Source organism: Zootoca vivipara, chromosome 6, assembly GCF_965207765.1.
Source record: "Zootoca vivipara chromosome 6, rZooViv2.hap1.1, whole genome shotgun sequence".
Classification (NCBI taxonomy): Eukaryota; Metazoa; Chordata; class Lepidosauria; order Squamata; family Lacertidae; genus Zootoca; species Zootoca vivipara.
This window is the reverse complement of record NC_142589.1, coordinates 84,583,556-84,605,295: the sequence shown is the minus strand read 5'-3', so window position 1 is coordinate 84,605,295 and position 21,740 is coordinate 84,583,556. Positions and strand designations below refer to the sequence as shown.

Genomic DNA, 21,740 nt, shown 5'->3' with positions numbered 1-21,740 from the left:
TTGTAATTTCTGGGTCACCTTCCAAGGTAGTCCCAAGTAGAGCGCATTGTAGTAGTCCAAGCGGGAGATAACCAGAGCATGCACCACTCTTGCTAGACAGTCTGCAGGCAGCTAGGGTCTCAGCCTGCGTAACAGATGGAGCTGATAGACAGCTGCCCTGGACACAGAATTGACCTGCGCCTCCATGGACAGCTGTGAGTTCAAAATGACTCCCACTCTGCACACCTGGTCCTTCAGGGGCACAGTTACCCCATTCAGGACCAGGGAATCCTCCACACCTGCCCACCTCCTGTCCCCCACAAACAGTACTTCTGTCTTGTCAGGATTCAACCTCAATCTGTTAGCCGCCATCCATCCTCCAACCGCCTCCAGGCACTCACACAGGACCTTCACTGGTAAAGTGTAAAACCTTTTCCCATTAGAACAGGGTAGCTCAGGCCCTGCAAACCTCTCTGTCCACTCCTTGAGACTCTTGCCAGGCTACCCCCTCACCTGAGGGTGTTTTTGCCAGACTGGACTTAGAATCATAGTATTGGAGAGTTGGAAGGGACCCTGAGGATCATCTAGCCCAACCCCCTGCGATGCAGGAATATGCAGCTATCCTATATGGAGATTAGGGTTGCCAGCTTTGTCCTGGCAAAATACAGGACAGGGTGGGGTGGTTGGGGGGGCGATATTTTTTTTTATCTGGTGTTGAAGTGACTTAAAAGCAATCCATTACAATCTATTGCACACCCGCCAAAATTAATTTTCTCCGGTGAAAATAGGAACAGCCTTTTATCCAGACCCTCCAACATTTTCCTGATGAAAATAGGGATGTCCTGAGGAAAAGCGGGACATTTCGGGATCGGATCAGAAACCGGGGTGGCTTCTGTAAATCTTCTGTCAATCTTCCCTGGATGGAGGATGGAGGTTGCTGGGTGTCTCGCTCCGTGCGTGAAGAAACTTGGCAAAATTTGCATTTGTTGCCCTGCCTGCTTTTGGAAGCAGGAACTGTGCCGCTAAGCTATCACCCCTCCCCTAAAATTAAGACAGGGTGCTAGTCCTCAAGGTTATGAATGAAGAGCTGATGCCATAGGAACAAAGGAAGCTGCTCTTCCTTCCTTCAGCCCAAGACTGTCTACACTGGCTGGCAGCAGCAGCAGCTTCTCTGGGGTTTCCTTCCCCTACACAGAGATACCATCGAGGCTTAAACCAGGAACCTTCTGCACACAAAACTCTGGTCCTTGAAAGAAAATAAAAGAGGGCCTCTTTTTTCTTTTTTGCTAAATCATTTATATTGATTTTCCAAATTTTAACAAATCAGAGCAAATTTAATACAATTTTTCCAAAAACTGGCCTCCCACAAATGTGCCCATAATTTCTTCTTGTTGCTGCATTATTTTCCTAGTTATTTCTGAGTCGCCTTCCATTCTCTATAATTAATCTTATATTACGTTATTATTTTTTTGCTTTTAACTTTCCCCCCTGAACCATCAGCTGTCCACTTGCCAATTCCTGCACGTACAATATTTTAACATTTCCAATATCCACGAGTGAGGCTGTTCATCAAATTGTCAATAGTTCAACAATTATAATTTCTAAAATAAACTTCCTTTCCTTCCTTCCGCATCTACGAAAACCTAATAGTTCACTTTCACTAGATGTTTTCCCTTCTTAAGTGCGCAATGAGCCTCTTTTTTCCTTTGTCTTTTGCAAAACACCGTAGATAATGCGGATGCCTGCATTTCTGCAGTTGCAAAATCACAGGTGTCTCTGGGTGTAGGATGTGACCCAAAAGTGAATTAATCTTAATTCATTTTTTTTTGCAGCAATGCCCCCTTGTGGTCACAGCCTGGAATGTCCATTCAGGATGCCCACTAGCTAGCATGCCAATTTGTTCTTTCCTTGTTGGTATGACTTTGCAGGATTCTGGGGTGAGAGTGGACCTGGGGTGTGTGGCAACTATGGTCTTTGAATCGCTTTGGCTCCCAGCATGCTGACCCAGGGAAAGGCTCTCTTCTGCCTTGGTCAGACCACTCCTGGAGTCCTGTGTCCAGTTCTGGGCGCCACAATTTAAGAAGGATGTTGACAAGATGGAATATGTGCAGAGGAGGGCGAATGAGATGTTCAGGAGTCTGGAAACCAAGCCTAATAATAATAATAATAATAATAATAATAATAATAATAATAATAATAATTTTATTTATACCTCGCCCTCCCCAGGGCGGCTGACATCAACAAGATCACATCAAAATGTAAAAGAAAGAAAAACAATTGATTTAAATGCGGATTAAAATACAATCCAGATTTAATTTTTAATTTTTTTTTTAATGCAGGCTCATTTTAAAATGGAATGGTTTTATGAGGAATGGTTGACGCAACTGGGTATGTTTAGCCTGGAAAAGAGGAGAGTGAGAGGAGGTACGGCAGCCATCTTCCAATAACTGAAGGGCTGTCATGTGGAAGAGGGAACAAGCTTGTTTTCTCCTTCTCCAGAGGGTAGGACTCGAACCAACGGCTTCAAGTTACAAGAAAGGAGATTCTGACAGGGAAAACTTTTCTGACAGTAAGAGCTGTTCAAGAGTGGAACGATCTCCCTCAGGAGGTTGTGGCCTCTCCTTCCTTGGAGGTTTGTAAGCAGAGGTTGGATGACCATCTGCCAAGGATGCTCTAGCGGAGTTTCCTGCATTGCGGGGGGTTGGGCTGGATGACCCTCAGGGTCCCTCCCAACTCTGCCATTCTTTGACTGTATGATTCTTGCCCCCAGGCCCTGCTTCCAAGCTTCCCACACCCATTGGCTCAGTTGGTAGGGGGCTGTAGTGTGCAGAGTGTGAGATCAAATTCTCCATGGCAGCTAGAATATTCCTGCACTGTGGGGGGTTGGGGTTGGGCTAGATGACCCTAGGGGGTCCCTTCTGTGATTCATTGACCTTGCTTTCTCCCTTCTCCTTTGCGGCTTTCCAGGCTGGAAGAGGGGCATGGAGGTCCCGCCAGACATTGCCATCGCCTACCTGATGCAAGGCAGCTTCTACGGCCACTCCATCTATGCCACATTCTACATGGACGCTTGGCGCAGGGACTCGATCGTCATGCTCGTCCACCACGTGGTCGCCCTAATGCTCCTCACCTTCTCTTACATGTTCAGGTGTGTCCCCATCCGCACGTGCAACCCCAGTTTCCTGCCTTGCTACACCTCTCCTTGGTGGCAGAGCGCATTCTGTGCATGCAGAAAGTCCTGGGTTCCAAACCAGACGAAGGTCCCTCTAGTTCAGCATTGTCTGCACTGACTGGGGGCAAGAATAATCGAATCCAGGTGTGCTTAAAAGGTTGTGCCGTGGCTTACCTGTGCTTGTATCCTCTCCTTCTCGCAACGTTGACTTCAGGTACCACAATGTGGGAATCCTCGTCCTCTTCCTTCACGACATCAGCGATGTTCAGCTGGAATTCACAAAGCTCAATGTCTACTTCAAATATCGGGGCGGGGTCTACCATCGTCTGAACGATTTGATCTCTAACGCCGGTTGCGTCTCCTTCTGTGTAAGCTGGTGAGTTTGCCTGCCCTCAAACTCCGCACACGAACGGCCCATTTCGAGGGAGGGTGGTTCTGCAAACTCCACCCCCCTCAAAAAGAAAACCCGGCAGGAAGGCATATTACAAATTATTGTTTGGTTGTGGCTAAAAGAAATTGCTGTGGTGCGGCAATCCCAGTATTTTGCTGTTCAGATAGACTGCTCTTGTGCAAGAAGTTTTCCAAAATTGTAAATCGCTTTGAGGTTATTATTATTATTTTAACAATCAAGCTATTTAAGTGAACGAACAACAAGATTCTAGTCCTCATAGACCAGGTCCCTTGTCCCCGCAGGTTCTGGTTCCGCTTGTACTGGTTCCCTCTCAAAGTGCTCTACGCCACCTGCCACACCAGCCTCCAGACTGTCCCGGAGATCCCCTTCTACTTCTTTTTCAATGCTTTGCTCTTCATCCTGACTCTGATGAACATCTACTGGTTTCTGGTGAGTAGCGAGAAATTCCCATTTCCCTGCAGGAATGCAGGAGTTGGGAACCTCCAGCTGATAGGCCTCACGAGCCTCAGTTCTGTAGGAAAGGATTTAGACACTAGGAGAAGGATATATTGCTTAGTTACTACCTTTCCTTGCTCACGCAAGTGAGGTCAGCAAAGGACCATCCTTTGTAGCATAAACCTGGATGCTAAGACAAGGCTGATTTAACCCAGGCATCCCCAAACTGCGGCCCTCCAGATGTTTTGGCCTACAACTCCCATGATCCCTAGCTAACAGGACAAGTGGTCGGGGAAGATGGGAATTGTAGTCCAAAACATCTGGAGGGCCAAAGTTTGGGGGTGCCTGATTTAAACTTCTAGAAACAATAATCCGGGATGCTTTCTTCGTCTTCCCAATCTAGCAACAAAGGAAGGTTGGCTTTTGAAAATGATGGAGTAAGTGCAACTGGCAAGATTAACAGCAAAGATTAGAGATCAAAATGAAGAAAAATGCCTTGAGGACTGAAATTTTTTTTATTGGGGATTTAAAGAACTACAGGTGAAACTCGGAAAATTAGAATATCGTCGAAAAGTGCACTTATTTCAGTAATGCAACTTAAAAGGTGAACCCAATATATGAGATAGATGCAACAATTTGATGTAATTGTAATTATTTGTCGTTAGGCGGGTCAATTATAAACGGAATGGAATTAATGAAATGTAATAGCGATGTTTATTTTTGTATTATTGTAACTATTTGTTTTATTGCTGTGGAATTTCCAAAAGAAAGCATTTGTAAAAATTAAAAGAAAAAGAAAAAAAATTATAAGTTGCATTACTGAAATAAATGCACTTTTCGACGATATTCTAATTTTCCAAGTTTCACCTGTACTATAGTGAGATGACCAGGACTTGAAATATGAGTGACAGCGCAAATTATTAAGATAAATACGTTAAATTTTGTGTATTGAATAGTATAGGCAAAATATGCAGCATTTAAGGGTAAATATGAAAACCATGGAAATGGAGGACAGAAAGTCAACAGATAAAGTAATTTATGGATTATGTTAAAATATGTAAAGATTTCTTTTATGTGAAAAATAATAATAATCCAGGATGCTTTAAGGCAGACTGGATTTTGCCTGGCATTGCCGTTTTCCGCCCCCTTAAAAATAACAGCCACACACATTGCTTTGTGAAAAAGTAAAAGTTGGATTTACTTACATTGTAAATGTGGGATGCTCTCCCCAGAGAAGCTTGCCTGGAGCCATCATTACATGTCTTTAGGAGCCAGGCAAAAACATTCCTCTTTACCCTCTTTACTTTTTTTTCAAGAAAGAAGATTCCACCTAAACATTAGGAAGAACTTCCTGGCAGTAAGAGCTGTTTGGCAGTGGAATTTGCTGCCAAGGAGTGTGGTGGAGTCTCCTTCTTTGGAGGTCTTTAAGCAGAGGCTTGACAGGCATATGTCAAGAATGCTTTGATGGCGTTTCCTGCTTGGCAGGGGGTTGGACTGGATGGCCCTTGTGGTCTCTTCCAACTAACTCTATGATTCTATGATTCTACCCAGGCCTATGGCTAGTCAATAATCTATGGCCTGTGTGGAGGAAGAGGGCTGTTATCATAATGGCTATTTTACTATTAGGCTGTCTGTCTGTCAGTATGCTTTTTATTATGTTTTTATCATGGGCGTGCAGGCCATCTTAGGCCCAAGTCACCCTGGCTGGGATAATAATAATAATAATAATAATAATAATAATAATAATAATAATAATTTATTATTTATACCCTGCCCATCTGGCTGGGTTTCCCCAGCCACTCTGGGCGGCTTCCAACCGAATATTAAAAACAGTACAGCATCAAACATTAAAAACTTCCCTAAACAGGGCCGCCTTCAGTTGTCTTCTAAAAGTAAAATAGTTGCTTATTGCCTTGACATCTGCTGGGAGGGCGTTCCACAGGGCGGGTGCCACTACCGAGAAGGCCCTCTGCCTGGTTCCCTGTAGCTTTGCTTCTCACAGTGAGGGAACCGCCAGAAGGCCCTCGGAGCTGGACCTCTGTGTCTGGGCTGAACAATGGGGATGGAGACACTCCTTCAGGTATACTGGGCTGAGGGCGTTTAGAGCTTTAAAGGTCAGTACCAACACTTTGAATTGTGCTCGGAAACGTACTGGGTTCTCAGGAAAGTGGGGGGCTGGGTAATGTAGTGCAAAGCATTGTGGGGAATGGGGTTCTTAATTTCAGGATCAGGAGTTCGAGCCCCATGTTGGGCAAAAGATTCCTGAATTGCAGGGGGTGGGCTAGATGACCCTTGGGGTCCCTTCCAACTCTGCATTTCTATGATTGTCCCCTCTCCCTTCCTCTTTGCAGTACATCATCCTCTTCGTAGTGAAGGTCTTGCTGGGGCAGGTTCGGGAAGTGAACGACGTCCGGGAATATGATGTTGACGCAGCCTGCAAGAAGAGAGACCGGGAGTTTCACATCCCCAGCTGCTGGAAGGAAGGGTTAGTGTGCCAGGGAGGGAGGGAGAGAGGAAGAAAATCAAATTCGTACCAACATTCATTTCTCCTGGCTTCCCTGCTTCTGCCAGTGGACAGCCACGCTCTTCTGGAAACCCTATGAATGGAGTGCAAAAGCGCTCTCCCAGATGGGCTTTAGCTGCCCTCCCTGCAACTATCAGGGATAGTTTGCTCCTGAATGTGGAGTTATTTTGATACAACTATCCTCCAGAAGAATCATCTTGTTGGATGAAACCCTTTGCCGTGGGTATCATTCTGTCAGTTTGAAGCCCAGAAGCGGAGCATGTAAACCACTCCGAGGTAGACTGTGTCTGAATGTGGATGTTCCATTCAGCTCTTTTGCTTGAAAGGAGTGGGGTGTTTTTCCCAAGGGGAGGCAGGCAGCAATAAAAGCGTCCAGGCCAGGGGAGCGTGGGGACCCACTATTAAGGGTTTGACAAATGCAGATTTTTTTAATCTGAATTTTAGTTTCAACTATTCCCAGTCGGGTTTTTGGAGCGTAAGCTTCGCAAAGTGGTTTGTAACTTTAGCACGTTAAGTAAATTGCAGCCACAGGATTATAAAGCGCATTGTTGTGACATGAATTTAAAACACACAAAAGCTGTGCTAAAGCCTCTGGAAGGTTGCTATACGGAAGCATAGGGGTCCTTACCTTTGTTTTACTCAGAGTAGTCCTATTGAAATGAATGGGCAGAAAAGGGCCCTTTCCCTCAAGGGGGTGGATTGGCTCCCCAACGAGGCAAGGTTGCAGTGTTTGGGGCTTTTTCGATATGAGAAAAGGTGAATAAGAGGCAGCCTGATATCAAAAAATGATGCATGGCATAGAAAAAGTTTATAGGCGAGAGGGAGAAAGAGCTTTTTTTCCTAACGCTGCAATTTGGGAGTATCTAATGAAGCTGAAGGCTGGGAGATTCAGCACCTGGCTAAACTATGGAACTCCTTGCCACAGGAGGCAGTGATGGCCACCAACTTGGCTGGCTTCCCAAGAGGATTGGATTAACCCACAGAAGAATGGCTACTAGCCGATAGGGTTATGCTCAGCGGGAGAAACCTTTCTGCATCCCAGATGCAGGAGGGGAGAGGGCTCGGGGGTTCAAATCCTGCTTGCCTGTTTCCCACAACAGGCGTTTGGTTGGCTGCAGTGAGAAGAGGATGCTGGACTGGAGGGGCCCCCTTGGGCCTGATCCAGCAGGCTAGTCTTGCCTTCTTTGATCCAGCAGGCTAGTCTTGCCTTCTTTTGACAGGGCTGACTTAGGCCCATTAATTCCACGGGGTTCAGCTCTGTGTTGACTACTTTCTTACTCTCTCTTCCACAGGAAACATTTGAAGAACGGACTCGTGAAAGACAAGCGGTTGTAGGTGGGACCCGCTGGATCTCTGCTGGCAAGGACCCCCCAGCTTGCTTGCCAACCCAGAGAAGAGCCCGCCCCCCCCACCCCTTCGTCTTGATACCTAGAGCTGTGGGATTGGGGAGGGGGAAAGGGTCTGCAGGCAACTCCTTGGCGGTTGCATTGTTGTTGTTGTTTTTAAAAAAACTCTTGCATTTGGCCAGAGTTGGCGCTGGCGGTAAGGACTCGCACGGAGTGGATTGAAAGGGGGCCTTTTTCACAGACCTGGGGTTGGATCCGGCATGCCCAGCAGAGAGCCCCACAAAGGGAGCGGCAAGAGTCCCTCCTCCGCCAACGTCCCCTTGTAAAGACCAGCTCTGCCTTGCGCAGCCTTCTTTGGGGTGGCCCCCCGAGAGGATGCAACAGCTTCCCCCACCCTCCTCGTTCTCCAGAGCCCTGACTGGTTAAGCGAACTGAGTGGCCGATCAGCTTGAGGGGGCGGGGATTCACACTTGTGAATTGATTGACAGGAGGGGTGGCGGTGTTCACCTGGGGACGGTTATCCCACAATGCTCTGCGGCACTTTATTCCTCGCCTTGCAAGCACGCACACCCCGCCTTTTTAAAATATATATTTTACTGGATATCGTTAAAAGAAGGGGGAAAGGGTGTTTTGACCTGTCTCGGGGGGTATGTGCTTTCCCCCCCCTGTTGTGTGCAAAGGAAGAGTATCCAAAACTAATTTTCCAAATTAGTTTCTGAAAACAGACTTTTAAAACATTTTGTTTGTAAGGGCAGACGACGAGTGGAGGGGAGACAGTGGCGAAACCGGATGCCTGTTTTGATATCTAAAATGTTTGTGATGAAAAAGCAGGGCGCCAGGAATGTGGGGAGACGGAGGGGCAAGGGGCTGTGTCTGCCCTATTTCCCTGGAGGGAAGCCTGTTGATGGGGCTGCGTGGAGCCTCTGCGTTCAGAGTCTGTCCATCTGCAAGGACTGCACCTCACAAGGAGAAAGGAGTCTCTGCGAGCACAAAATTATTGGTGTCTTTCTATCCAGGTGGACGGAGGTGACTCCCGTTCTGCATTCTCTCTCCTACGAAGCAGCACCAGCATGGACCTCCCACGTGGGTCTGCCAGTCCCAACGCACTAATGCAGCACCAATTGATGTTTGTGGCTCAGTTGGGCACCCCAGAGCTGGCTTTGGGGCAGCGCCCATCCACGTCATGCTACTAACCCCCCCCCCCCACCCGCCAACCCTTAACCCCAGGGAAAAGCAGCGGAAGTTGGCAAGAATCCTTTGGGGGCAGAAAACTACAAGAAATTCAAACGGATTCAAATGGAGCAATGGATTCAAACTACAAGAAAGAAGATTCCACCTAAACATTAGGAAAAACTTCCTGACAGTAAGAGCTGTTCGGCAGTGGGATTTGCTGCCAAGGAGTGTGGTGGAGTGTGGTGGAGTCTCCTCCTTTGGAGGTCTTTAAGCAGAGGCTTGACAGGCATATGTCAGGAATGCTTTGATGGTGTTTCCTGCTTGGCAGGGGGGTTGGACTGGATGGCCTTTGTGGTCTCTTCCAACTCTATGATTCTATGAGTGGCAGACACAAGGCTGGCAGGGGACGGAATCACAGAGTTGGGACCCCAATGGCCATCTAGTCCAACCCCCTGCAATGCAGGAACCTGAGATTAAGAGTCTTACGCTCTACCAACAGCTCCCCCAGAGTCGGAAACAGTTGCCCACCTCCTGCAAATCTCCAAGAGATCTACCAGGAAAGGGTTGAGCTTAGAGCAGCTGTCTCGCATGTAGAGGGTCCCAGGTTCAATCCCGGCATCTCGGTGAAAGGACACCCCGGGGTCTGGAAGCCTGGAGAGCTGCTGCCAATTAGTGTAGGCGTTACTGAACTCCGCTGACCCATTGATGCAACAGGAGGCAGCTTATTGGGTTCCTATTTAAGCCAGCTCTACGGTATGTTCCCTGAGGACCAGAATGACCTGAAACTGAATGACCACAGCTCAGGGGGAGATCATTTGCTTTGCATTCAGAAGGGCCGGGGGTTTAGTCCCTGGCGTCGCCAGTTTGGGTTGGGAGAGACCCCCCCAGGCCTGAAACCTGGGACAGCGGCACACCATCTTAATCTCATTTTATCCAACGGTCTGACGCTGTACAGGGCAGCTGCTGGTGCTCTTCGTATTCTGCTCACCCTGTGTTAGCAACAGTAGATGGGAACACAAATAATTGCTTGCTAAGGTGGAGGACGACGCAGGAGGGAGAGGAATTTGTAATGCAGATGGGGACATTTGTAGCTGAAAGCACCCCTGGATCCAGAAGTTGCATTTTCAGGGTGTTCACATACTATATCCCACAAGCGTACAATCTTTGAACCTCTGTCTGTGGGCACGTGTACATTTATTCACATGTATCGTTCAATAGAAATGCAGTCTGGTCGATCTAAACCAGGCACCCCCAAACTGCGGCCCTCCAGATGTTTTGGCCTACAACTCCCATGATCCCTAGCTAACAGGACCAGTGGTCGGGGAAGATGGGAATTGTAGTCCAAAACATCTGGAGGGCCAAAGTTTGGGGATGCCTTATCAAAACAAACCAACAAGTGTACGCACTTCTGCACAAACCCTGGTACACAAGTCGGGATGCTGGAGTCTGTGTGAACAAGCCCTTCTTTTGATAATTAAACATCTGGGAAGCCATTGCATCCCTTTGCCTTCTCCGCCCCCTTCTACTTGGTGCTGCAGGATGACGCCACGGTCACAGCAGCCTGCATATGCGTGCCAGGTTTAAAAAATCTGCCTCTCCCTTTCCCCTCCGTGGAGAAATTGAAAGTACCAAGAACTGTAGAATTCCCCACTGCGGGGAGGGGGGAGAGTTAGATTCCCTGACTTGCATAAATGATGGGAATTTGAACAAGTTCTCTGATTTTTTTTGCACACACCTGGCAGTGTTTCCCAAACTTGGGTCTCCAGCTGTTTTGGGACTACAATTCCCATCATCCCTGACCGCTGGTCCTGCTAGCTAGGGATAATGGGGAGTTGTTGTCCAAAGACCCAAGTTCGGGGAAACCCTGGTTTGGAGGTTCGTTCCTAGGGAAGAAGCGTGAAGCGTCAAACCCCTCCCTAGCACTTATTTGGTGCACAGCTCCCGTTTCTGAGGATTCAGGCATACCATTGCATCCATGAGGGCTAGCACCTTGGTTTCTCTAGTGAAAGCCGATGTTCTCTGCAAGCCAGATGCCACAAACAATATGCTGCGCTCACACACACCTGCACTGTAATTTGTTTTGCAGACTGTTTAGAGATTTTAAACATTAAGCAAAAGTTTAGGGATACCTTAAATAAATTGTGTCCTGACGTAGTCGGACTGCGCTGATGACACGGCTTGTTCCTTGACCAACCCTGTCCCACAGAAGGCCGAGAGAGAAAGAGGATCCCTTGCCACTTGAGTTTTGTGCATGCCTGTCTACAGCAGCCTGCTGACTTCTGCTGGGTCTTCCCTTGGAAGGAAAGTAAGACGGGGGTGGATTTGTGAACCTCTAAATGTGGTTACTAAGGGCCCATTGAGTTCAACACCCTGTTCTCATGTGGCCACCCAGGTGCAACAGGGATGGGGAACTGACAGGGAACATATAGAGGAGGGAGAAAGGTTGTTTTCTGCTGCTCCAGAGAAGCAGACACGGAGCAATGGATTCAAACTACAAGAAAGAAGATTCCACCTAAACATTAGGAAGAACTTCCTGACAGTAAGAGCTGTTCGGCAGTGGAATTTGCTACCAAGGAGTGTGGTGGAGTCTCCTTCTTTGGAGGTCTTTAAGCAGAGGCTTGACAGGCATATGTCAAGAATGCTTTGATGGTGTTTCCTGCTCGGCAGGGGGTTGGACTGGATGGCCCTTGTGGTCTCTTCCAACTCTACAATTCTATGATTCTATGACTCTTCAGATGTTGGGACGAGAGAAAGTGGCACCCTGCCTGATATTTCCCTTAAAAAAACCCCAAAACCTGTATTATTATTTTTTAAAAAATTAATGTTCAGACTTCAGGAACCACACCAGATTCTTCATCTGCAATGGGTATCCTCGAAGAGTGCAATTAGCTCAAAAGATGGGAGGATGTGTTGTCAAGTTAAATTTGCCCCCATCTCCAGCGAGTGGACAGAAATCTCCCCTTCTAAGGCTGCAATCCTAAAGGCCGGTTCAACACATGATCACCAGAGAACCCAGCAATGCTTCAAATCCACTGGGCTTTCCGTTAAAGGGACTAGCATGCTTCAATGCTTCAAATCCACTGGGCTTTCCGTTAAAGGGACTAGCATGCTTCAATGCTTCAAATCCACTGGGCTTTCCGTTAAAGGGACTAGCATGCTTTGGGATCTGAGATGCTTCCGGGCAAAACAAGGTTGCAGCCAACTGAATCATTCTCAGAGTAGACCCATTGAAGTGAATGGATGTGACTAATGGGCCCCATTAACTTCAATGGGTTGCTCCTGGCGGTAGTCCTATTCACAGTAGACTCATTGAAGTTAGTGGTCCTAGCTTCAAGGCTGGATAGTGGATGTTAATGGGCTCAAATTAGTCGTGCCTATTCCTTTCTATGTGTCTACTCTTGAGTAAGTTAGAGGCAAGCTTATTTTCAGGGGTCAAATCCCATCCAGGTGGATTTATCTCTTCACACACACACAAGGTTCTTGTTTGGCGCAAGGAGAGTCTTACGACAAAGCTCATTCCAGACTTCTAGGCCTGGTCCGGATCCATCCCTTGCACCAATGTTCACACTTCCTCCCCTGCTCTTTTATGACTTGTGGCTTTGCTTCGGAAAGGTGTTTGTCTGTGAGAGAGGGATCCGAGGCCTTGTGTTTGTTTCTGTGTTAATTTAAATGCCAACTCTCTTGTGGCGGAATCCTCATTAAAAGAAGGAGAAATCGTATTTGTCGTAAGAGCTGTTTGTTACCTTTCTAGCCACTTAAAGTTGGGTGTATAGTTCTGTATTCCTGATTTGGGTTTTCTGCTGCTGCTCAACGTGTTTAAAAGGGGACAAGAGGGGGGAGAGCTGCATCTTAACTGGAAAGGAGAACCAAGGTTGCAAGATAATAGGGGGATAACAATTTGATTTGTTACTCTATTTATTAATTTATTGCATTTATAGTCCAGTTGTTTTGCTCCAAGAGCTCAAGATGGCACACAGGGGTCTCTCCCCCCCCCATTCCTTTAATCCCCACACAACCCTGCAAGGTTGGACCAGGTCTTCATGGGGGAGTGGGGGATTCCAACCCTGCTCTCTCCCAGGCCCCAGCCTGGCACTCTAACCACTACACCACACTGCCTCTCTCCACCTTTCAGTGGGTTCCCAGGATACCTTACAAAACGTTAAAGTTTATAGGTAAGCATACTGAAACAAACAAACAAACAAACAAAAATCAAAAGTCCCCTCCATGACTACAGAGGTGGGTGGATTTGGGGGGAATCTCTCCAGAGGCTGGGCAGCCATCAGTCATGGGTGCTTTAGATGAGATCCCTGCATTGCAGGGGGTTGGACTAGATGACCCTCAGGTTCCTTCCAACTCTACAATTCTATGATCCTGTGCAATCACCTGGGGTCTCTCAACCTAGCCCACTTCGCAGGGTTGTTGTGAAGCTTTAAAAACAACTGCATCCATGTACTGTATGGAGTATAAATTGAGTAGAATAAAAGCAGCAAAACTCTTTCCTCCTCGCGCGGCAGCACTCAGGACTGAACTCACCTGGTTTGCGAGTCCCCTCTGCCCTGGGCGGGGAAGGGTTAACCAGATGCGCCCATCACCCAGATCAAAGGGCCCCCATTAACCAATCAACCCCGATCAGCTGCCTCTTCCTCCACGCCTTTATCTGGCTTCTCCCCACCCACCAAAAGCAAGTACTGTATTCAGATCACTTTGCTTGCCCCGGTTCTCCCCATCACCAGCAAAGTGTGGTCTGCAAAAACCACGCGTCTCCCAAAAATAGAATAGAATAGAATGGAGCATTCGCACTATTTCCAAATAATTCTGGGAACAGCTGGGATGCTTTGGGTCTTGCTGGTCGGAGGGATGGATTTGCAAAGGCAGGAAAGTTTGGTGCTGAAATCTCTGGGGCTCACGGCAAGGCCCAGCCCCAGATCTCCACCTCCCGTGCCCCATCTGCTCTGGAAGATGTTCCACAAGAGAGCCAACCTCTCCTCTCCAGCTTCCGAGGAAGGGAAGACGCCTTGCTGGGTGGAAGAATTCAGGGTACCTGGAAATATCATCCGAGTCTTCCCAGATCAAGGTATGTTGTTGCAAAGCTTTCGGGGGAGGTCTGTTTGATTGATGGGTTTGTGGTTTGAGATGGCCATGATTTTCCCCCTGAGGTTAGGAGAGGTGCAATCCTGCCCAGGTCTACTCAGAAGCAAGTACCACTGAGGTCATTTTATAGCTTGCTTTTCTTCACCCAATACAGTCATACCTCGGTTTAAGTATGCTTCGGTTTGAGTACTTTCAGTTTAAGTACAGTACTCCGCGGACCCGTCTGGAATGGATTAATCCACTTTCCATTACTTTCAATGGGAAAGTTCGCTTCAGGTTAAGTACGCTTCAGGTTAAGTACAGACTTCCGGAACCAATTGTGTACTTAAACTGAGGTACCACTGTAAAACCAGAAATGGATTCTGCATCCCCTAAATTCTTCTAAAATTCATAAAACCCGGCCAGTTTGGGGAATAAAAGTCCAGGATGGTAAGCAATGTCAGTCCTACTCAGAGTAGACACGTTGAAATTATTGGGCATGGCTAACCGAGGCTCATTGGGTCTATTCTGAGTAAAACTTAGTTCACCACAGAGCATAGTCCCAAGTCCAGGACAAAAACAAACTCTTTGTTTTGATTGATTGTTGCTTTTTAAATAACTACTCATCAGGCCAGAGGTGTAGAAAGTAGCCTGCGGTTATTATAAAAGCCGCATTTATCTCAGGTTTGATCCCCATATGGGACATTTCTGCCATGCAAGGGGTTGGACTAGATGATCCTCAGGGTCCCTTCCCGCTCTACAGTTCTAGGATTCTATGAAATCACAACAAAAACATCACAGCTGATCATTCCTCTGTGATATTTCCACAGTTATTATTCCCTGTCCTTATTTTCACCTGGGGATTTTTTTGAAAAAGGCATTTTTGCTGCATTCTATACATCACCTTGGGGTCCCTGTGTGGAAAGTGATTAACAAAGAAAGATAAATAAATTAGCATGAGTGTTGATTGGGCAATATTATAAGTAAAGACTCATAAGAAAACAATAGCCAGAAACTGAATATATGTTCAGTTTCATAAGCACAACCCTAAAATAGAGATTTACAAACTCCTTTGATCACTGTCCTTTATCTCTCGCAACCCACAGGTGATGGCATCAAACTTTTAGCCCAGGATTCCTGAGATGATTGTATTAACACTTGTAATGGGCTGGAAGTTTGATTCCATCTTGTCAGCATCCTTCTTAAATTGTGGTGCCCAGAATTGGACACAGGACTCCAGGTGTGGTCTGACCAAGGCAGAAGAGAGCAGTATTTTACTTCCCTTTACCAGGACATTAGACTTCTGTTGATGCAGCCTTGAATAGCATTATTTTTTTTGCTGCTGCATCACACGGTTGGCTCATGTTCAGCTTGTGGTCCACCAAGACCCCAAGATCCTTTTCAAATTTCCTGCTAGTAAGCTAGGTTTCCCCCAATCTTATATTTGTGCAGCTGGGTCTTCCTGCCTAAGTGCAGAACCTGACCTTTGTCCCTATGGAAATTCATTTTATTAGTTTGGGCCCAGTTCTCCAATCTGTTAAGGTCATCTTGAACTCCAATTCTTCTTGCCCAATAACCCTAATATTAAGTCTCATGATCCACCGACTGAGTTATGATCTGCAGACTATCAAGGACTGTATTTAATATCCAGTTTATCGCTCACTAATTTTCTCCACTATTCCACCTTCCCATTTTCTCCTTTATATCCCTATTTTACATACACACAATACCAGCCAACTTAGATTTCACCTCATGCCTAATATGATAGGGGCTAGGGTCTTTGAACAGCTTATTCCCTCAGAAATTTGATAGCCTTCAAAGTGATCTTTGCATATTTTGGTGCAGGTATGAGGCTAGTGGGAACCCTGCACAAACTTAACTTGGAAGTCCAACTGAACTCAGTGGAGCTTACTTATGAGTAGACACACAAAGGATTAAATCCCCCTGGGCCCAGGTGAGCTTACTTCCAAGTAAATTTTCTTATGGGATAGTGGCCTGGGGGTTCCCACAAGTTCTACTCAGAGTAGAGCAATAGACATACTAATAGGCTCAATTAACAGGTAGGTAGCCGTGTTGGTCTGAGTCAAGCAAAATAATAAAATTCCTTCAGTAGCACCTTAAAGACCAACTAAGTTTTTATTTTGGTATGAGCTTTCGTGATGAAGTGTGCATGCACACGAAAGCATAGCTGCCAAGTTTTCCCTTTTCTCACGAGGAAGCCTATTCAGCATAAGGGAAAATCCCTTTAAAAAAGGGATAACTTGGCAGCTATGCACGAAAGCTCATACCAAAATAAAAACTTAGTTGCTCTTTAAGGTGCTACTGAAGGAATTTTTTTATTAGGCTCAATTAAGTTCTACTCAGTGAGCTTAGGTTAATCACGCCCATTAATTTCAATTATCAGTGCAACTCATATTGGATTTAACCCTTTGTCATAGCTGCCAAGTTTTCCCTTTTCTCGCGAGGAAGCCTATTCAGCATAAGGGAATTTCCCTTAAAAAAAGGGGAGAACTTGGCAGCTATGCCCTTTGTTTCCTCTTAACCATTCCCCCTTCCTAATTTGTTACTTTATTGACCGGCTAACCAATTAATCTCTGTCTTTTAAATAGCTTAACTTGTTGACAAATTATTATTTTCTTGTGTGTTCATTTACTGTTCTCTCTCTGTGTGTGTGTGTTTATGTGCTTATACATAAAATGCAAGCCTGATTTAAACACATACATTTTATACCCTATATATAAGAAGCCTGGCATGATAAACTGCAAAGCTGAAATGTCGTCTGTCCCCCCCCCCCAATCTTACTGAAGGAAAACTGCTCCAACTTTGCAGGTCATTCGTATGCAAAAACAAAAAGGGGTTTGCTGGTGGCTGGGGAATCCTTCTTCCCCACCAGCATTTGACCATCTTTAGCAGAAGCTGCTCTGTAACCAGAGGCATTGAATGCCTGCTCTTCTCACCTCCTTTCCTCCATCTGCAGCATTGTGGAATCCACCTCCCCAAGTCTGCAGAAACCAGAGCCTTGGCCTCTTCCTCCATTTCTATACCTTGGTGGGATTTCTTACAGCCTGGTGATAATGGGCCTTCTCAATGCCTGTGAACTAAACTGTTCTTAAAGAGAGCTTTGATGCTTGTCTCCGCTCACTTGGGTGCCACAGATGTTTCCTGGTGTGAACAGGCACATCAGAACATCTGAAGAGCCCTGCAGGATCAGGCCAAGGGCGCATATAGAATCATAGAGTTGGAAGAGACCACAAGGGCCATCCAGTCCAAACCCCTGCCAAGCAGGAAACGCCATCAAAGCATTCTTGACATATGCCTGTCAAGCCTCTGCTTAAAGACCTCCAAAGAAGGAGACTCCACCACACTCCTTGGCAGCAAATTCCACTGCCGAACAGCTCTTACTGTCAGGAAGTTCTTCCTAATGTTTAGGTGGAATCTTCTTTCTTGTAGTTTGAATCCATTGCTCCGTGTCCGCTTCTCTGGAGCAGCAGAAAACAACATTTCTCCCTCCCCTATATGGCATGCTTTAATATATTTGAACATGGCTATCATATCACCCCTTAGCCTTCTCTTCTCCAGAGGCTGGCTATCCAAGGTGGGAGGCAGCCATGCGCCTGAACACCAATTGCTGGAAGCCACAGGCGGGGAGAGTGGCTCTTGTGCTAGGATCCTGCTTGCGGGGTTCCCTTTGAGGCATCTGGTAGGCCTCTATGAGAACAGGATGCTGGACCATTGACCTGATTCAGCAGGACTCGTCTATAATAATAATAATAATAATTTATTTATATGCTGCCCATCTGACTGTGTTGCCCCCTATGCTGTGGGTGGCTCCCAACAAATTAAAACACAATAAGACACAGTAAGATATTCAGTGAAATGGGTTGATCCTTTTAGAACAGCTTAGAAACCCGCTTGGGCAGTATTTATTTATTTTTATTTATTTAATGCCTTATATATCCCTGCCTTTTTTTCCTCCAAGGAGCTCGAGGGGCCATTCCACAGGTCTCTTTCCCCCTCCTCATTTAATCCCTCCCACAACAACCCAGTGAGGTAGGCTAGGCTAGGAGAGGCAGGGATTGGTGGCCCTCAAGGTCACACTCAGGAAGCATTAAGGCCAAGGGGGGATTTGAACCCTGGTCCCTCCGAGGTCCTACTGGTAGTCTGATGCTCTAACCACAATTCCACCCTGGCTCTCCGAGTGCCATGCAAACTGCCAAACAATAGGGCAGTGTCACGGACTGGCTGGACACAGAGGAATGGTGGGAGGAACCAACTGGGGGACCCTCAAGGGAAAAAGGTTCAGAGCTTGGGGAGTGGCAGATAGGGTGGCCATATGTCTGGGAAAACCCAGATATGTCCTCTTTTGAGGGGCCAACATGTCCCCCCGGGCTAATTTCAAGGAAAATGTCTGGTTTGGGGTTTTTTATTTATTTTCAGAAGGGGTTTGGGGGGTGCGCACGCATGTTTGGGAGGGCGCTGTGACCTAGAAGCGGAAGCGCCACGGTGGAGTGAGACTGTGGCAGCAAAGATCAGGTAGGAGCTGGGGTCCTGCCTCCGCTTGGGCTGGCAGCGGCCTGGGCTGCTGTGCACGTGGCTGGGGAAAGAGCTACAGGGACAGTGGCTGCAGCCCCCTGCGCCAGTCCAGGCTGACCTCCTTTTGTTCTTCAAGACATACCGGTAGCAACCCGAGTGGTGGTGGGACAATGATGAGCAGACAGAGGGAGAAGACTGGGAACAGATGTTGTCGGAAGAGGACAGGGCTTCGTGGGCTGGGAGAGTCTGTGGCAGAGAGAAGTCCAGACTCAGAGGCAGGAGCTGAAGCAGGAGAGGAAGGAGGCCAAGAGGCAGAGAGGGGAAGAGCCATGGGGGTCTCCCCCTCCTGCTGCGAGACACTCCCATCCCCGCTGGTCTCCCTGAACCAGGAGAGGCATGAAAAGGGCGGAGGAGAGGTTGGCTGCATGCACGCCCAGTCTCATATTGTTTGAGGAAAACCCTGGAGACAGGCGTGGGGAGGAGGGGACTTTCGGTCACAGCAACTGATTTTCATGGAGTAAAACCACCTGGAATTGCTTGCTGTGCTCATTAGACCGAATGCTCCTGTGCAGATCCTGGTTTTGCTAATAAGGAGTTAACTCCAAGGTGCGCAGTGTGATTTACTGCTGGCTCACAAAAAGCTGGTCCTTGCCTCAGCGTTGTTCCTCCTCTCCTAGGCCAATTCATCCACAGTGACAAGCCACGGAGTTGGCTGTGCCTCCAGAAGCGGCTGTACTTCAATTTCTCCACCCTAGACAAAGGGGAGCAGGTGACGATGGCGCAGCTGCAGATTCATTTCCACCACAACCAGTACCAGGTCGCCAGTCCGGGCCACCCTTTGGAGCTGAGCCTGTACCAGGCCACCCAGGCAGCTCTGCGAGGGATGTCCTCGCACGCCTACAGCCGGAAGCTCTTGGTGGAGCAAAGCTTCATCCATCTCCACAAGTCCTTCGTCTTCAACCTGACCGAGGCAGCAAAGATGTGGCAAACCCCTGCCCGGAACCTGGGTTTGGTGCTTGAAATCGCTGGCGGGAAGCTCTGCTCTGGTGCAGATTCCTTCCTTGACACCTCCCTCCTTGTGGTCTCCCTGGTGCACAGACAGTGCCGGAGCACCCGGAAGCGGCGGAGCACCTACTACGTCCCGACAGGCGCCAGCAACATCTGCAAGCCGCGGCGGCTGTACATCAGCTTCCGTGACGTTGGCTGGGAAGACTGGATCATCGCCCCGCAGGGTTACCTGGCGAACTACTGCCTGGGTGAGTGCCCCTTCCCACTGGCCGAAGACCTCAACAGCACCAACCATGCCATCCTGCAGACTGTGGTGCACTCTCTCGACCCCGAGGGAACCCCCCAGCCCTGCTGCGTCCCTGTCCGCCTCTCACCCATCTCCATCTTGTATTACGACAACGACGACAATGTTGTGCTGAGGCACTATGAGGACATGGTGGTGGACGAATGCGGGTGCCGGTAAAAGGGGGTGGGGTGGGGTTCCCTGGCGTGGCTTTGTTGCAGTGGGGCACTCATGCAGAGGGGCGTTGGCCAGCCTCCCTGCTGTAGCTCTGCATCGAGAACCAGATTATCCTGAATTCATGGCCCCTTGGGCCAGTGTTTCCCAACCTTGGGTCTCCAGCTGTTTTTGGACTACAACTCCCATCGTCCCTAGGTAGCAGGACCAGTGGTCAGGGATGATGGAAGTTGTAGTCCAAAAGCAGCTGGAGACCCAAGGTTGGGCTTTAGATGTGGAGTAGCGCTCGCTTAAACAGTGTCATATCTCTATTTTATTTCCTGTACCAAAGGATCTGTATATAATTGCAAGGACTGCGTACGGGTTTTTAACGCCATCTAATTGCTTCCGGATTGTTTTCCTAGGGTGAAACTATTGTAGAAGTTTAATTCTAATAGTGAATGACATGAAAGCTGAAGTTGCTGGGGATTTTAAAAAAGAAATGTATTAATAGGTTCATGGGGGTTGGGTTGGGTCTTGCATTTTTTGCCGGTGTGGTTTAGGTGAAGGGATTTTAAAATGTAATTGTAATTTGTGTCATTAAAGCAGAATAAAAGTTGATGATTGGGGTCCCTTTATTCAATGGGGGGGTTAAGAGCTACAAATGGAGAGTGATATACAAATTCAAACAACAACAACAAAGGCTGCATGCCTATGTGATTTGGGTCAGTTTCCACCTGGAGAACAAATTTTAGCTTGCTGGCTGAAGGTTATTGAAGTTGCAGGTGGGGAGAGAGCTATCTTAATGGGGAACCACCTTCTAGGTCAGGGGTGGGGGACTTGTGGCCTGGACTCCAACTCCCATCACTACTGGCTTTTGGCCACCTTCACACAGAATCATAAAAGTGTAGGGTTGGAAAGGACCCCAAGGGTCATCTAGTTCAACCCACTGCAAATGCAGGAATCTTTTGCACAACATGGGGCTCGAACCCACAACCCTGAGATTATGAGTCTTATGCTCTGATTGAGCTATTCCAGTGTCATCATACCCATATGATGGAACGGAAACTGGTCAATGATCGCACTGGTCGATGATCTCTGGCGGGCTAGGGACAAAGGTGAGAGCTGTTTCCTAGTTCTGCTGGATCTCTCAGCGGCTTTGGACACCATCGACGATAACATCCTTCTGGACCGTTTAGAGGGTTTGGGAGCTGGGGGCATTGTCATACAGTGGTTTCGCTCCTTCCTCCTGGGCAGTGTTCAGAAAGTGGTGCAGGGGGGATGGGGATGAGTGTTCAGACCTCTAGGCTCTCACTTGTGGGGTGCCCCAGGGTTCTGTTCTCTCCCCCATGCTTTTTAACATCTACATGCAGCCGCTGGGAGAGATCATCAGGGGGTTTGGGCTGGGTGTCCATCAGTATGCAGATGATACCCAGCTCTACCTCTGTTTCAAATCAGAACCAGTGAAGGCGGTGAAGGTCCTGTGTGTCTGGAGGCAGTTGGAGGATGGATGGCGGCTAACAGATTGAGGTTGAATCCTGAAAAGACATAAGTACTTTTTTGTTTGGGACAGGGGGCGGGTGGGTGTGGAGGACTCCTTGGTCCTGAATGGGGTAATTGCCCCTGAAGGACCAGGTGCGCAGCCTGGGAGT

The 21,740-nt window shown here is 47.7% G+C and overlaps 2 protein-coding genes across 2 annotated transcripts in view; both read left to right on the top strand.

Moving 5' to 3' along the window:
• Nucleotides 1-12,097, top strand: part of CERS1 (ceramide synthase 1) — a 29,895-nt gene extending 17,798 nt beyond the window's left edge. The window contains exons 3-7 of the mRNA XM_035118997.3: nt 2,947-3,127; nt 3,366-3,527; nt 3,845-3,992; nt 6,350-6,483; nt 7,815-12,097. Of these exons, the coding sequence (XP_034974888.3) occupies nt 2,947-3,127; nt 3,366-3,527; nt 3,845-3,992; nt 6,350-6,483; nt 7,815-7,857 (668 nt within the window). The 3' untranslated portion in view covers nt 7,858-12,097. The remainder of the gene's footprint in view (nt 1-2,946; nt 3,128-3,365; nt 3,528-3,844; nt 3,993-6,349; nt 6,484-7,814) is intronic.
• A 1,581-nt stretch (nt 12,098-13,678) lies between these two features.
• On the top strand, nt 13,679-20,215 carry GDF1 (growth differentiation factor 1). The gene is made up of 2 exons (XM_035117887.3): nt 13,679-14,115; nt 19,322-20,215. The coding sequence occupies exons 1-2, from the start codon at nt 13,827-13,829 to the stop codon at nt 20,113-20,115; spliced, it is 1,083 nt and encodes a 360-aa protein (XP_034973778.2). The 5' UTR covers nt 13,679-13,826; the 3' UTR covers nt 20,116-20,215.
• Nucleotides 20,216-21,740: the final 1,525 nt, after the last annotated feature.